We start from the raw sequence: 16,336 nt of genomic DNA, 5'->3' as shown, positions 1-16,336 counted from the left end.
TAGATCTACTTTGGACCATGTGATCATATGTTGCACTTCGAGGTGTGTGTTTGCCCTTGCGACACTGCCCCCCAATTGTATAATTTGGCAACTGATTAAGATCATTTGTAAAAATTGGGGGGGGGGGGTATCACGACCTCATATGAAATATGTGTAGATCTATAGGAAATTAAACTCTATAAACTTATAACATAAGGTATGATAGGATATGCATATTTTGTACTCTATGTAGTACGCATGTGTTATTAATCTATTTAATAACCGATGAATGTTATGAAAGCTATAACTCATTCAACGAGTTTAAATTTAGTATGCACATCATGTTAGAAGGTGCTGGTCGTAAAAAGGCATGGTTAGTACTAATGCGGTGACAACAGAGTTATGTGGCTGAAAATGACCCTTTAAGTTTTGATTTGTGTTATGTTTTAGATAATATTTTTTTTTTCTTGTGTATGGATTATGTACTTTCGGCTATAAAGGATTTGTATGCTTCCACTGTAAGTTTATGAATTTCTAAGTTGACGAACTATGCTGCAAGTTTAAATTCAACTGCTAATACACCTTGAGTTTAGGGCATTGCAACATCTTGAGTAACATCTGAAAATTATATTATAAAAAAATGTAATGTACAAAAGTAAAGTATATCAAAACAATATCGTGACAATGTTACTTTTTAAATCGTTTCATTATTCGTAACAAATAATTACAAGGATAAAACGTCCTTTTGTATACATAGAAGTATTTAACGATTTACAATTTTTTTTTTCACATTGTGCAATCTATTCATTCCCTAAATGTATAACAATATGTATAACCATGAATATTGTATTCAAATAAGTATTTATACAACTTTGATTTATAAACAATTTTTTTTTCATATTTATCATACATTCAACCCCATACAATACATTAGATTTTATCATCATTCTTATTCCTAAATCTATCTATACTATTAAAAGTAAAACCTGTATGTCTTTTAATTAGGTTATCCACATAGGATGCCAAATATAAAACTTCTTTAAATAAATTATTCACGTAATAAACAATTTCATTTTAAATAACTTCTAAGTTGGAGAATGAGTAATAAAGGCAATTAATTGCCTATATTGTTATTATTATTTTTAAATTTTGAGACTTTGTTATTTTGCATTTTTTGGATTTTGGGAAATTATTTATGAACCTTTGGACCGGATTTTTGGATGTTTGGATTGAAATGACGGTTTAAGTCATGAGGTTTGGATTTTATTGTTGTTTTATGAAACCTTTTTATAAAAATTATAATTGTTAGATCTCATTGTTAAATTTATATTTGTAACATTCTTTATGTTTTGTACTTATGTGTTTTATAATTTCAATAAAAATAGTTTTTATAACACACACCTTATGTTACAACATTTACGCTTTATAGTTTACAACATATGACGTCGGTAGATGTTGAAGTTTTAATTAATATGTCTTTTTTTGTTTTCATGGTATAAGTTAAAAATATGTTTTAAACTGCCATTTTTCTGTTTGTATTTGTATGTTGGATTCTTTCAATTAAAACAATAATGTGATACCTTATATTAATAATGTTAGATTATCTGACGTTTACAATTCATCAAAATATATAACACATACACATAAAAGAACCTTTATATATTTTTATCTGTGTGTAACACAAATATTATTATTTATGAAATTTCAATGAATAATATTACATATGCAACCTTTCGAAAAGAGGGGAAAAAACTAAACCTGATTTGGGATCATTATTATTATTTGATACGGTCGTGTTCGTCTTCTTGTTCCGATTGTATTCTCTTGAGCGTCACTTGTCCTCCACGAAACCCGCTTGCAAACATTTGGAATCCAACTTAACATAACATAACACTCTCGATTCACTTCCATTTCAAAGGTAAGCGTCGTATGTATCTATCTATCTATCTATCTATCTATCTATCTGGGTTCAGTTTAACGGAACGGCTGCCTAATTGATCCAGAGATTTGAATGCCAATTGGATTCATTCATTCATTCTAGGTCTGTTATTCTTTTTATTACTAATTCTATCTATAACAATTGGGATCATTGAATTGAATTGAATTTAGGGATATGGCAATGAAACCCCAACCCCATCCCATGAATATGACACAATTGGTACCGGTTTGGGAATACCTAAACCCGACCCATTGCCATCCCTAATTCATAATAACTTTAATATAATATTGTATTCTATTTTATTGAATATGAAGGATGTGAAGTGAAAACGAAAGCATAAATCAAAGATGCGGAGAGATGATGCGTGATCGAACCCATGCATACAGATAGATAGACCATGATATTACTTCAGTCTCATTCAAGATACCTCCTACAGATCTTGACTAATCGCGTTCAAAAGTAACTACCCTCCTTTTCCTTTCTTATTATTAAATATTATAAATATATTCAAATGCAGTTTAAACTTAACATTGATGAACACGAGAATTTAACATGACCTCGCAACCTCTTAGAGGTCTTTGCTTATAATGTAGCATGCCATTTCATTGTTGCTTAAGTTATACTTTAATATCATATATGATTTTAATGCTTTAGATATGACCTATTACTCTATTATTATATATTTGTAGTAGCACTCATTATGTTGGTTTTATAGTATTGATAAAGGAGTCGAGTTGGATTGCCACTGGGTTGAATTTGATGATGTTCGTTACCATATCCAGGTTACCTGCTCTAATCACTTATATATATTTTATCATGCTTTCTTGATAGAAAAATGAATAATATGGGAAATAATATATAGCTTGATAGTTTTTTTTTAAATTGTTGCAGGCATCAATAAAGAATCCACATCTTCTACATCTGTCAGTATCACTCCCGACACCACCTCCAGAGACTGCTTTCTCAAGTGGGCTACCACTTGGAGCTATCGAGGCTATAAAAGCAGCATATGGCACTGTTGTTCAAATCCTTGATCCTCCAAGAGACGGCTTTAATCTCACCGTTAAGCTTAACCTGTCCAAACTTCCTCCAAATGAAGGTATAATAGTTATAAAACAAGCCAAGCCACTTTAAGAAAGTAACATGCATCTGTTCATGATTTATATTTTCTTGATTGTGCAGAGAATAAACAAAGTCTTTTGGTAAAGATTGCATCTGTAAGGGAGGTAGTGATGGGGGCCCCACTAAGAGTAATCTTGAAGCGCCTTGGTTCAAGGACTGTGCCTTCCAATGCAGGAATGCTTATTTCCCTTGTGCACCGACCAAATGAATCATTCTTCCTTGTTCCACAGGTACAGTAGTTTCTTTCTTGCTTCATATATTATGGTAACGAAAAAGCTAAATACTTTAGATTTATTATCTGATGAAGAGGATCAATTAAGTTGGTATATATTTTTCATTCTAGTTCAGATGCATTTTCTAATCATGACAGTAAAGGGAAACTTCGGTTGCAGTTGCGTACATCGGATTAAATATCATTATTATGTATCATTTCTTTTGATGCTTGATGAAATTGCCACTGTACTTGGTTTGGGTAATGAAACTGGCCTAAAACGTTGAAGTATGATGCCCAAGCCACCATTAACTACTTCATTTATATGAGCACATTTTCTGGTATTTATACACCTTATATACTTTTGGGGCTTGCAACCAAATTTCCACTTCTTAGAAAGTTTATTGGGATGTTAAGGTCTGTTGGGCTAGCCTTCACATTTTTTTTTTCTGTTTCCATGTTCTTGAAATGTACAGTATAGTTCGCCAGTTGAGACCCAAATCTAGTTTCATAATTTCAGTGGCACACTATAAGTACCAATTTAGGGGTGATGCACACACGCAATTGGGTCTTAAAATAATTTTATTGTCTAAGCTCATGAATATATTCCCGCCAAATTTACTTAACTTTCTTATGAAGGATCTAATTACCAATTAGTAGGTTTTTAATTTGTAAAGAAAGGTCATAGAGAACTAGGGCCGGAAAAATCAATTATTAACTTTTTTTTAGAGGATCTTGACCTAGACTTCAAAAGAGGCGAGTAGCGGAGTACCTTGAATTGAGTGAAAGTTCCAAATTAGGTTGGAACTTGGAAGTAGCCAGTGGCTTATGGGAAATACAAATAACTATCCCCCCCCCCCCCTCTCTTTCCCAATCAACCAACTTTAATATTTTTAACATATTATTCGTGCCTCCATCTTTCTATCCTTTTAAGATAAAATTAATGTCTTCAGCACTCCGATTTTGCTATTTGTTGTTCTCCATGGTTGTGGCTTACACATGAAGAAAATGTGGGTGGGTTTTGGAGGGGGTGTTGATGGAGATTGACACACACAAGAGAATCTGTTAACCTGTTTAAAGTCACACTTTTAAAATTAGTAGTGTTTTCAGAAGCAATATGTAGCCCAGTTATCTAGGTGATCATTCATAATCATCCAAACCAGAATAACTAGTTAACTTGTGTTACTTATTTAGTATCTTTTGGTATGTCCTAATGGAAAGATACACCTCTTAAAGTTTCATACTTCTTATTGAGCCTCAAGACACAGACGTGAATTAAAAGTTAAGTTTATACACTACAAGTTCAGTAGGTCGGGTATGGATGTTAGTAACAAGAAACAGAACTTAAAAAATCCAGTCATTTAGCCCAAACAAAACCGAATCATGAAGATCAAACAAACACCATTAGTCTAATAGAGAACTCGAGTGTAGACTGTGAAACAACTAGCGAGAAAGAAAAGTTAACCCTCGCGAACTAATTACACTAGTTACATAAATATCTGAAGATAAGATATTTGCGAATATTTTGGAACATTGTGAAAATATTATCTGGCTGGTATCAATATTTCTGGATTTGTATATGCGGGTAGTCTCTGATTTATCTTTGTTTTACACATTTTCATGCTTGCAGTGTTGTAGAACTCGCTAGGCGCTAATCGGTCGGTGGGGATACCGACTAGCGAATTAATCAGGATTAATCAGATTGGAATTTTTATATGTAATGTTTCAAAGTTGTATGTATATCATTTTGAAAAATTAGATATATACGGTCACATAAATACCTCAAAATTCACATAGTATAGTTCAAACAAAAACAATTAAATGTAAAGTCGGAAACACAACAAAACAATAAACCTAGGTCCGACTGCCTTTTAAAAAAAGGTCCTATTTGACCTGAGTTTGACCGATTAGCAGGTCTGATTAGCTGAAATCACATAGGTGAGGTGGCGTTTACCGCCTAGAAACGATTTTTACAACAGTCCATTTTAGTTTTCTATTTGTGGAGAGGAAATGTAACATGAGTAGTGGAGGAAGGAAATTGATAAAAAGGAAATATCAAGAATAGAGAAATACAGGGCCACAGATAGAATGGCCGTTTTTTTATTATTTTAGTTATCCATAACTTAAAATGGAATATTATATTATATGTGATAATATTCTTCACAATGGCGTTTTGACAGTAATTTCAGTATATTTACGGCCAATGTGAAGATGAGAAATATGGTAATTTCAGCATCTAAATGGGCTATGGGGTTCTAAAAGCTGATGCAAACGAGTTCTTCAAGAAATATTAGAACTTTTGGTGTTTTGATATTTACCATATGAGTTCCCAAAGATTGTTGATGGTAACTAGTGGGAAGTAATTGGACACAATAAGTTTGCTTCTTAATCCATGATATTTTATGCTCACGTCTTTTTTCTATATCTTTTTTACTGCTACCTCCAGTTGTGTATTTGAAGTTTTCTTCATATAGAAATGTTCATAATCTCATGATCAGTTATCTGGTATTCCACCAATCACTTATTAATTATTATGGCAGGTAGACAAGGCAACTGTGGTGTTTCCTATGAGATTCAGTGATTCAATCGACACTGTTCTTGCGGCATCATTCTTACAGGTTATACTTTGTTTATTCTATACTCAACATGTTTTCAGAAACTGTTACTCTTTATTGAAACATATACTATCGTTTTTATAGGAGTTTGTGGAAGCAAGACGTACTGCTGGACTTAATAATGCTCCTGTTTGTCTGTGGTCTGCTTCACCTCCATATGAATTAAAGGATGCTCCTGAACAAGCCTTATCTGCAAATGCCGGCTTTGTTTCATTTGGTAATGCTGGAAACTATTTTAATAGCTGGTTTATTTGCTTATGAACATTTTTAATCGCTTATTTATTTAACACATGCAGTTATTTCTCCACGCCATGTGGAAGGAAAGAAACTGGACAAAACCGTTTGGAGCTTATCAACATTTCATGCATACGTGAATTATCATGTGAAGGTGAGATTTCTGCCTTTTTTTTCTCTTCAAGTCTTCGCCTTTTTTTGCTAATAGTTATTATATTTCTGAATGGAATAAATTTGTGGTTTGGTTTTGGATAATGTGGCTACAATAGTGGTTATGCATTTTTCAGTAAATATGTTTATTTTCTTATTTCGTTTTGTATGAATAGACATTTCATGTCTTTTTTGTGCGTTTGGTAACAGTGTTCCGAAGGTTTCATGCATACTCGGATGAGACGCCGAGTGGAATCATTAATCCAGGTAAATTTCACTTTCAGTTGGAAGGGTAAATAAGTAATTTTAGTTAACGATAAAAGAATCAATTTCTTACAACGGGGTATGAAACTGTCTTTTTGCTAAATAATCAGATTTAACGGAAATTTAAAACCATTTACTACAATCTTAAATTGCAATAATCAGAAAAAGTAGTTTTAAAACACAAATCCTAACACCCCCTAGATATCATGCGACTCATGCCTGCGTGTTATACCTCTAAAGACTGAGGTGATTCATCTTTCTATTTTATGTTTCCCAGTTATATAACTTGTATTTGAAGGTAATCGTAATCACACGTGATATATCTGCAAGTTTGTGTGCTAAAAATATGTATGCACTGTTTTTCAGGCTTTGGATCGGGCCAAGCCCGATGACAATGCAAATATAGCAGCCCAAAGTAGATCTTTCAAAAGACTGGTATGTCATGACTCATCCTATTTTTTCAATGACAATTTCCTTTTATGCTTGTATAACTCTCGGCTAATTTTTACTGCAGAGCATTGACGCCTCACGAGGAAATTCACATTAGCGGGAAACACTAACTTTTGCCTGTCTTTTGTGCTGCACTTTGAATATGTAGTGTTAATTCAAGAATTATTCCTGCAGGCACTTGTGCCTGATGAACATACTTTTTTTCTTTCTTTTTTCATTGGAGTATATTCTTCACTAGAGGTTGAAAGTGATGCATCATTCCTTTTAATCATGCCCTTGTAATGCTCTTGCTCTTCTTTCCTTTATTTTCTTGTATTATTTCTTATAGTTCAACAATTAACAATATGCAAAAAACTAAACATAGGGGTGGCACTTGTCGAGTTGGCTGGTTGTAGACGTGCACAAAAAAACCGGTTCCGGAACCTAACTGGTGGAACCGAACCGGAACCGGTTCCAGTTCCAACCCGGTTGGAACAATACCCGGTTTGGGTATTTTTGTACCCGAAAATCGTACCCGGTTCTCCTATTTGTATGTCGGTACCAGTTCCAACCCGGTTCCTACCCGGTTCTTAATTGGAACCGGTTCGGTTCGTACCCGGAAAAACCGGTTCCGACGGGTTTTTTTTGAAGGGTCAAACAAAAGTCAAACTAGCCGTTGGAACCGGTTCCAACGGTAATATAGCCGTTGGAACCGGTTTTTTAGACACCAGTTAGCCGTTGGAACCGGTTCCAACGGTAATATAGCCGTTGGAACCGGTTTTTGAGACAATAGATCCGTTGGAACCGGTTCCAACGGTAATATAGCCGTTGGAACCGGTTTTTGATGCCCAAACCTATATATAACTTGTTTCCATTACTTGTTTCACCACCAAACTCAAAAACAAACTAAAATACTACTCCTTTAGCAAACCCGTTCCTTTACCCGACCATCCAACTAAATATTATTATGGCACCCATCAAAAAAACTAACAACAAGGCTAAGAAGAGTGTTTTTGTTGCCCCCGTTCCTGTTACGGAGGACCCAAGGGTTGTTACGGTAGTCAACCATAACCGCAACCAAGACATATGGAAGAATTGGGATTTGATTGTGGATGACGAAGGTTATCAAAAGGCTCGTTGCAAACTATGTGGTTCAATATTAAAGCACGATTCCAACTCTACTTTGAGAAAGCACATCGAGAAGCCATATTGCAAGGCGTTGAAAGGGATTGGCGCGACCAATCAAATTGACTTGGGTAAAGATGGTACACTATTTCGTTACAACACGACTCAAGTTCAAGATAGAATGGCAAAGTTCGTTATTCAACGAGGTTTGCCGTTTAACCACTTTGATGACCCGGAGTTGACGTCGTTGATTCGCGAAACTCTACAACCGAGATACACACATGTAAGTCGTACTACTTTAAGACGTCATTGTATCAGGTTGTAGGAGTGTGCTAAAAAAGAGTTAATCGAGTCTTTTCATTCTTTAGAAGCCATGGTTAGTTTAACTACTGATGTTTGGTCGGCACCACACGGGTTGCCCGAATCATACATATGTGTCACCGCTCATTGGGTTGATCCGGTGACATGGCAATTGATACAACACAAGGCGAACTTTGAAGACGAAATACCAATAGAGCGTCATATTCATGATGAGGAGGCGGAGGACGGGGTTTCTTCCGATAACGAAGACGAGGGTGAAGACGAGAATGAAGACGAAGAAGAGTTGTAATTATTTGTTTTGGTAAAATTATTTGTAACTTGTTCAACTAATATTTAGTTTTGATTTGTTTTATTATAATTACTTTTGTTACTCATGATTAATTTTTGTTACTTTTTTAATAACGATGAACATTTTATTTATTTAAAAACTAACTATTACAAACATTATTAAAACATAAACGATACTAAACATAACAACTAAAACATAAAAAACAAAGTCCGTCGTTTTAATCCGGGAATACTTATTTTTGGGTTGTAGAGCCGGACGACTCTCCCACTTCCGTTTTTTTAGCTTCCAATCTTCTTTTCTCTCGACAATACTTATTCTTATGTTTTCGTAATGTCGAGTTGGACCCTGCTTTAAGAAACTTCGAGCAATATTTGCAACGTGCCAACTCATGTGAGTCGGTCATGAGACACAAATCGTAATGAACCCAAACATCGGGGCATCTTGTTGTTTCGATCACCATAACAACGTCATCATTGGTTGCCATTTGTTGTCGGTTTAAGGTTAATTGTGGTTTGGAGTGTGTTTTATAGTTTTGGAAGTGGTTTAACAAGTAAACAAACAAACCTTGCTATTTATAGTAAGAAAATAACCTATTTATAGTTAAAAAACCGGTTCCAACGGTCAAAAACGGCTATATAGCCGTTGGAACCGGTTCCTAACGGCTCTAATATTTAAATTTCAAAAAAAACCGGTGGAACCGGTTTTTACGTAAAAACCGGTTCCGGTTCATACCCTACCCGGTTCTTAAAAGTTCGCATATCTGGGCATCGGTTCGGGTCGGGAACCGAACCGGTTCTTGATTGGAACCGGTGCCATTTTACAACCCGGTGTGAAAAAACCGGTTTGGAACCGGTTCGGGTTTTCCATTTGAACCCGATTTGTGCACCTCTAGCTGGTTGTATTGATGAACCTGAACACGATCCACATATTTATATTTGTGTAAAAGACGTCATCCCTAACTCAAAACACACTTATAATCTAGCAAGATGAACGTTACAAGTCTAATTAATATATCTAAATGACTTAAAATGGGTTATTTCTGACTTGATATGAGTTAGTAAAAGAAGTATCGTATTAACAATTGCCCAAAGTATTAACGAACGCTGATTCATAAAACGTCAAACAGAACAAGCATATTGGTGGTGTGAAACTAAAAATGATGAATTTGATGATGATGTATTTGCACATGCAAGAATATATGATGATAGAAGTTTCCTAATGTGATGATAGGTTATGTTTCATCATCATCATTATTGATCATATATAATGTGCAGTCATGGTGATCAAAAGATTTTGTTGCCACTGAAAAAATACTACTGATTTTGTTTAATGCATGCATTTTTTGGTACCACACCTGTTATGATTTTTCTTATCTTCTTTTTCACTTGGAGATGTCTTTTTTTCCCCTCATACTCATGATCACATATTTTGTCATTTTGCAGCATGTAAACCAAGAAAATGAAGGGGTATGAACTTATAATTGTAGAAATTAAAGAAAAAAAAAACAAGAAAATAGTTAAAAAAATTTTCATGCGTTATACATGTATATACAGTTACGTCATAAGCACACAAATTAAGACTTTATTACTAATAGATCAATTAGTCATGAGATACGCAACTTAAAGTTTAGCATCTACTTTTACTTATTTTATCAAAATTTTAATATTTACATATCTTATAACTATATGCGTAAAATTGTTATGAAATGGTCATAGATAAATATAAAATATTTTGTGGGTGGATTTGTACACGGTAAAAACAAGAGAGGACCCCCCAAGCTAGGGACCGGTATTAAATTGATATGAACATGAATATATGCTCTGCAAACTTCTGAGACTTGGTGCTTCTGTCTTCAAAAAAACATTGACCACATCATAATACTAGTTTCCCAAACCCACACAGACATAGGGCCATGCCAAGAATGAATCACAACAAACTTTAGCGTAGTAGAATAAAAACATTGCTTTTGCTTTTACTTTATCTTTTCCTTTTTCTTTTTATTGGAGTGCACTAAAGCCACAAGAGCCTCTTCAAAGAATTGTTTAAATCTATTTATTATGAGATTTAAAATAATTATGGATGACAATTAATTGTGATGAAAGTTTGAAATGAACACTCATAATTTCATAACCAATTTGACAAACAAAAAAACTTTTTATATAGATTTATAACATGAAATCCAAACCTAACAACTCAAACTACATTAAGCGTTTGTTAATTACAAATACGAGCTTCTTTACGTGGATTATACCATATGAATCTCTAGATCCATGCAAAATCCAGTGACATGAACTTTATATAATGGTGGGCTATGAACATCATCCAACAAATCCCCACCTTGATAAACATTCCATTTGTTTCCTATACTTTTGTCACCTCCCTAGGGCTCATCACTTTTAACTTTGGTAAACAAATTTTACTATATGGACATTTGACCCTTGAAATGTGGATCATCCAAGGCACATTACCATAAGTTGATGAAATACTTTTTCAAATATATGTCATCATAAAATAATGAAAATAGTTATTTTGTAACGTTATATGAACAATTAATTAAATTGTAGGTGTGGGTTCCATGGAGAGTGAGGATAATAAAGCCATGGGAGGAAAAATTGGTGGATGAAAAGGTATATTAATTGGCAGTGGAAGTGCATCTTCTTCTTTTGCTTTTACTTTAGTTAAAGATGATGATACTAAATCCAATAAAAAAAATAAATGAATATACGGACATCACACAAATCTAAAATGTTCTTTGCTACATGAATAATACCTGTATGCATTACTGACCGAACATCAGACCTTTGTCAGCATGAAAGCAAATGTTGCTATCATTACTCGACAACATCCGTAATCTGTCTTGGATGCTTCAGCAAACCACATATAGTTCCTCTAAGACTTGATCACTTTGCTCACTGCTTCCAACATGAAGCTACCATTCCTCATTTTTGTCTTCTTTCTCTTGTTCATTTCTTGTCATTCTCATTACTCACTCACAAAACAAGCTTCAATTCTAGTTTCTTTGAAACAATCATTTGGACTCTTGAATGCTCATGATCATCAACACACATCTAGTAATTTGATCACTTGGAACCTCTCCGAATACGCCTCCCTTTGTTCGAATTGGACCGGAATCACTTGTGATCACACCAATTCTGTAATAACCTCTCTTGACATATCCAACTTAAACCTCTCGGGTACTCTTTCGCCTGTAATAACTCAACTACGGTCACTTGAATACGTTTCGGTCGCTGGAAACGATTTCTCCGGTGCATTTCCTAGAAGAACCCATGAGCTAAAAAGGCTTCGGTTCCTTAACATATCCAATAATATGTTTAGTGGAGGCCTTGAGTTTGATTTCACTAAGATGACAAAGATTCAAGTTCTTGATGCTTACAACAATAACTTTTCGGGTTCTCTTCCTTCCGGTGTTTCTGGATTAACCACTTTGACTCACTTGAACCTTGGCGGGAACTACTTCTCGGGAGAAATCCCAGCATCTTACGGTGAACTTAAGCTGCTAAGTTTCTTGCATTTGGGTGGTAATGACTTAAAGGGTGTCATACCTAGCCAACTTGGAAACCTCACTAGCTTAAACCAGCTTCTTTTGGGCTATTTCAATCAGTTTGATGGTGGAATACCCATGGAGTTTGGTAAACTAGTGAACTTGGTTCATCTTGATCTATCAAACTGTGGATTACCAGGCGAAATCCCGAATAGCATATGGAACATGACAAAGTTAGACACTCTCTTCTTGCAGACTAATCGTTTGGTTGGTTCGATTCCTTCCGAGCTCAGTAATCTGGTTAGCTTACAGACGCTGGACCTTTCGAATAATCAGCTCGTTGGCGAGGTCCCTCCGGAGTTATCTTCGCTAAAACAGCTCAAGATATTGAATCTTTTTATGAACAGATTGCATGGAGATGTGTCCATGTTCGTTGCCGAGCTACCCGAGCTAGAAAATCTTAGTCTTTGGGATAATAACTTCACCGGAACCATACCGCCGTTATTGGGAATGAATGGTAAGCTCAAACAACTTGATCTTTCCACTAATAAGCTCACTGGAGTCATCCCCAAGTCTCTTTGCTTCGGTCAGAAGCTAGAAACTTTGATATTATTCGACAATTTTCTTTTCGGGCCGGTACCAGATGATCTTGGCAAGTGCAAGTCACTCAGTCGGGTTCGAATGGGACAGAATTATCTAACTGGATCACTACCAAACGGGTTCTTGTACTTGCCATCGTTGTCACTCGTTGAGTTGCAAAATAACTACTTGGCTGGACAGCTGCAAGAATCAAACTCTAGTCCTTCCAAGTTTCTAGCTCAGATGAATCTTTCCAACAATCGGTTTTCGGCTTCTCTTCCAGCGTCCATTGGGAACTTTTCCGGACTCAAGATTCTTTTACTCGATGGTAACAGGCTCTCCGGAGTAGTTCCACCGGAGATAGGAGGTTTAAAGAGTGTGCTAAAGTTGGATTTGAGTAGAAACAACTTTTCGGGTGGAATCCCGCCCGAGATCTCTCATTGCTCTTCACTAACCTACTTGGATCTCAGCCGCAACGAATTCAGTGGCGCAATCCCTTCACAAATATCACAACTTCACATACTGAATTACCTCAATGTGTCATGGAACCACTTGAGTCATACTCTACCGACAGAATTCGCTTCCATGAAGAGCCTTACATCTGCGGATTTCTCTTATAATAGCTTATCTGGTTCCATACCAGAAACCGGTCAGTATTCGTTATTCAAGTCCAGTTCATTCCAGGGAAACCCTAATCTTTGCGGCTCGTTTACTAACCGCCCATGCAACGGATCATCTTCCACATTGCCTCCACAAACAAACCAGCAACTTGATACCAAAACCACAAAGGTTCCTGCTCAATATAAATTCGTTTTCGCGTTAGGACTTTTGGTGTGTTCGTTTGCATTTGTGGTATTAGCAGTAATCAAGACTCGAAAGATGCGATCAACACATAATAAATCAAAATGGAAGCTTACCGCGTTTCAAAAGCTAGAATTTAATAGCCATGATATCTTGGAATGCTTGAAAGATAATAACATAATCGGGCAAGGTGGCGCAGGGATTGTTTATGGCGGAACAATGCCGAATGGAGAGCAAGTAGCAATCAAGAAACTCGGAACAAGTAAAGGAAATAATAATGGTGGTTCACACGATAGTGGTTTGTCCGCAGAGATGCAAACATTAGGAAGGATCAGGCATCGGTATATAGTGCGATTAGTCGCACTTTGTTCGAATAAGGAGACGAATTTGCTGGTTTACGAGTACATGCCGAATGGCAGTTTAGGTGAGTTGCTTCATGGGAAGAAAGGTGGTTGTGTTCTTAAATGGGACATAAGGCTTAAAATAGCTATAGAGGCTGCAAAGGGTCTTTGTTACTTGCATCATGATTGCTCACCTCTTATTATTCATCGCGATGTTAAGTCGAACAACATCTTACTCAGTTCGGATTTCGAAGCGCACGTAGCGGATTTCGGGCTGGCAAAGTTCTTGCAAGATGGTGGTAAATCGGAGTGCATGTCTGCTATTGCAGGATCATATGGCTACATTGCTCCAGGTACGTACGTACTTGTTTTTACTACTTAGTCTAAGTTAACAGTCATATTAGAATAAAAGGTGCAAGTTAAAGGTAATTTATTATAGACGTGTAAATACTTTTTTTTACTAGCTCCCAAAGTAACATGCATGTGAAAGTATCAAGATTGGGATCCAAAGCTTCACTTTCTCTTCTCTCTATAAAGATGAAGTTTCATTAATAATTGAGACTTGCAGAAATTGTTTTTTGAAACCATGGTTCTCAAGTTTTAGGGTTTAACTTCAATATACATATATTTTATATATATATATATATATGTATTATTTTCGCGTTTCATTTTTCCAGTAAAACTTTAAGTTAATATGTGATTGTGTGTTTAATCGTATACGAAAATTGTGTGCAATTAATATTATTCCATGAGTTAGAATTTTAAGAAAAATCATTATTCTTTTAATAAAAAAGTTCGGATTTTATAATCCGCTTTACACACCAAAAATGAAACTCATTTTCTTTTTAACTTGTATTTTTTATCGGTTGTAGCATTATATATTAAAAATGGGTTTGGTGGTGACAGAATATGCGTACACATTAAAGATTGACGAGAAAAGTGACGTCTATAGTTACGGGGTAGTACTATTGGAGCTGATAACTGGGAGGAAGCCAGTTGGGGACTTTGGAGAAGATGGATTAGACATTGTTCGGTGGTCTAAAATGCAAACAAACGGGTCAAAAGAAGGAGTAACAAAGATCTTGGACGAGCGGCTTAAAAAAGTTTCAATCGATGAAGTGAAGCAAGTATTCTTCGTGGCGATGTTGTGTGTACAAGAACACAATGTTGAGAGACCCACGATGAGAGAGGTGGTGCAAATGCTTGCACAAGCAAAACAGCCCAATACATTCCACATGCATTAGTTAATATTTTGTGTGTTTCATAGATTTGGAGTTGAGTATGTAATTAACTGGTAATTACATACAATGAAATGGGTCATGTTAATTAATGAAAAGAAAAAATGAATATGTTGCTAAATGACTAAAGCACACCAATTTTTATGGGTCATTAATCAAGTATAGTGACAGAACTTTGTTTTTAGATTTTGTATTTCACCTGTCTCAGACAAAATTAGCGACAAAGTAAACTTGCTTCACACTTTAAATCCACCGCTAATTATGATCAAAATCAAATAAAATTTTATTATTATTTTTATAACCTTTGGTAAATAAAAACATATACACTAAAACCAACATGGAATTTAAAATAATATCCTATTTCTTAAAGTTTGCATAAACACACATAGATTATATTAATGAAAACTATGATTAAGACCCATGTTTGGCGGGTGCGTAAAACCGTGAAAAAAAAAACTAACAACGATACTTTGTTGTGAACCTACACGTTGAAGAAGGCATAAAACCGTGAAAAAAACTAATGTAGAAAATTGCCACAAACCCAAGCTTTGAAGGGGGCGATGGTAAACTTTATATAACAATCAGGACCACCACAAACCCTTGCATTGGCAGCAAGGGCGTTCAACGAATCGAATTTCGAATATTCGAATATTTTCTAATCGAATTACTCGAATTTGAAATTTCGAAGCTGGATTCAAATTCGAAATAGATTCGACAAATTCGGTTCGATTCGAATTCAGAAAAGCTAATTCGAAATTCGATATGATTCGAGAATAAAGTTCGAATTCGAATCGATGCGAATTCAATTAAAAAAATCTATTTTAGTTTCAAAACCACTACCAATTTGAGTTTTTTAACAAGAAGTACAAGCACATAAAATAAATAAATCATTTAAAGTTATCACATTCTAATTATTCAAAATGGTAATGTCCAGTTACATTTTGACGAATGAGACGTACTTTCAATTTTTAATCTCTATAACTTAAAAGATTTATGTGGTTTATCTTTTCATTAGTATGTACATATATAACAAAAATAAAATGTACAAGTTGAATTCGAATTTCGAATCGAAACGAATTTAAAATCATACATTCGATTTCTAAAATCGAATTCGAACCGAATCAAATTCGAATAATTGAAAATCGAATTCGAACCTTCAAATTTGAATGCAAGTCGAATCGATTTTCGAGTTATTCA

At 35.1% G+C, this 16,336-nt stretch overlaps 2 protein-coding genes across 2 annotated transcripts; both read left to right on the top strand.

The window, feature by feature from the left end:
* The first annotated feature begins 1,935 nt into the window (after positions 1–1,935).
* On the top strand, positions 1,936–7,301 carry LOC143623755 (actin-related protein 2/3 complex subunit 2A-like). The gene is made up of 11 exons (XM_077094600.1): positions 1,936–2,024; positions 2,233–2,377; positions 2,634–2,700; positions 2,810–3,017; positions 3,101–3,270; positions 5,792–5,869; positions 5,951–6,083; positions 6,163–6,254; positions 6,461–6,517; positions 6,881–6,949; positions 7,029–7,301. Exons 2-11 carry the CDS (start codon positions 2,316–2,318, stop codon positions 7,059–7,061), a joined length of 969 nt encoding a protein of 322 aa, XP_076950715.1. The 5' UTR covers positions 1,936–2,024; positions 2,233–2,315; the 3' UTR covers positions 7,062–7,301.
* A 3,704-nt stretch (positions 7,302–11,005) lies between these two features.
* Positions 11,006–15,281, top strand: LOC143623754 (uncharacterized). The gene is made up of 2 exons (XM_077094599.1): positions 11,006–14,254; positions 14,808–15,281. Exons 1-2 carry the CDS (start codon positions 11,602–11,604, stop codon positions 15,143–15,145), a joined length of 2,991 nt encoding a protein of 996 aa, XP_076950714.1. The 5' UTR covers positions 11,006–11,601; the 3' UTR covers positions 15,146–15,281.
* Positions 15,282–16,336: the final 1,055 nt, after the last annotated feature.

Source organism: Bidens hawaiensis, unplaced genomic scaffold (genome assembly GCF_021521415.1).
Source record: "Bidens hawaiensis isolate Kalapana, Puna unplaced genomic scaffold, B.hawaiensis_p1.1 tig00003536_1, whole genome shotgun sequence".
Taxonomy (NCBI): domain Eukaryota; kingdom Viridiplantae; phylum Streptophyta; class Magnoliopsida; order Asterales; family Asteraceae; genus Bidens; species Bidens hawaiensis.
Note: the sequence above shows the minus strand (reverse complement) of the source record. Positions and strands in the feature narration are given on the sequence as shown.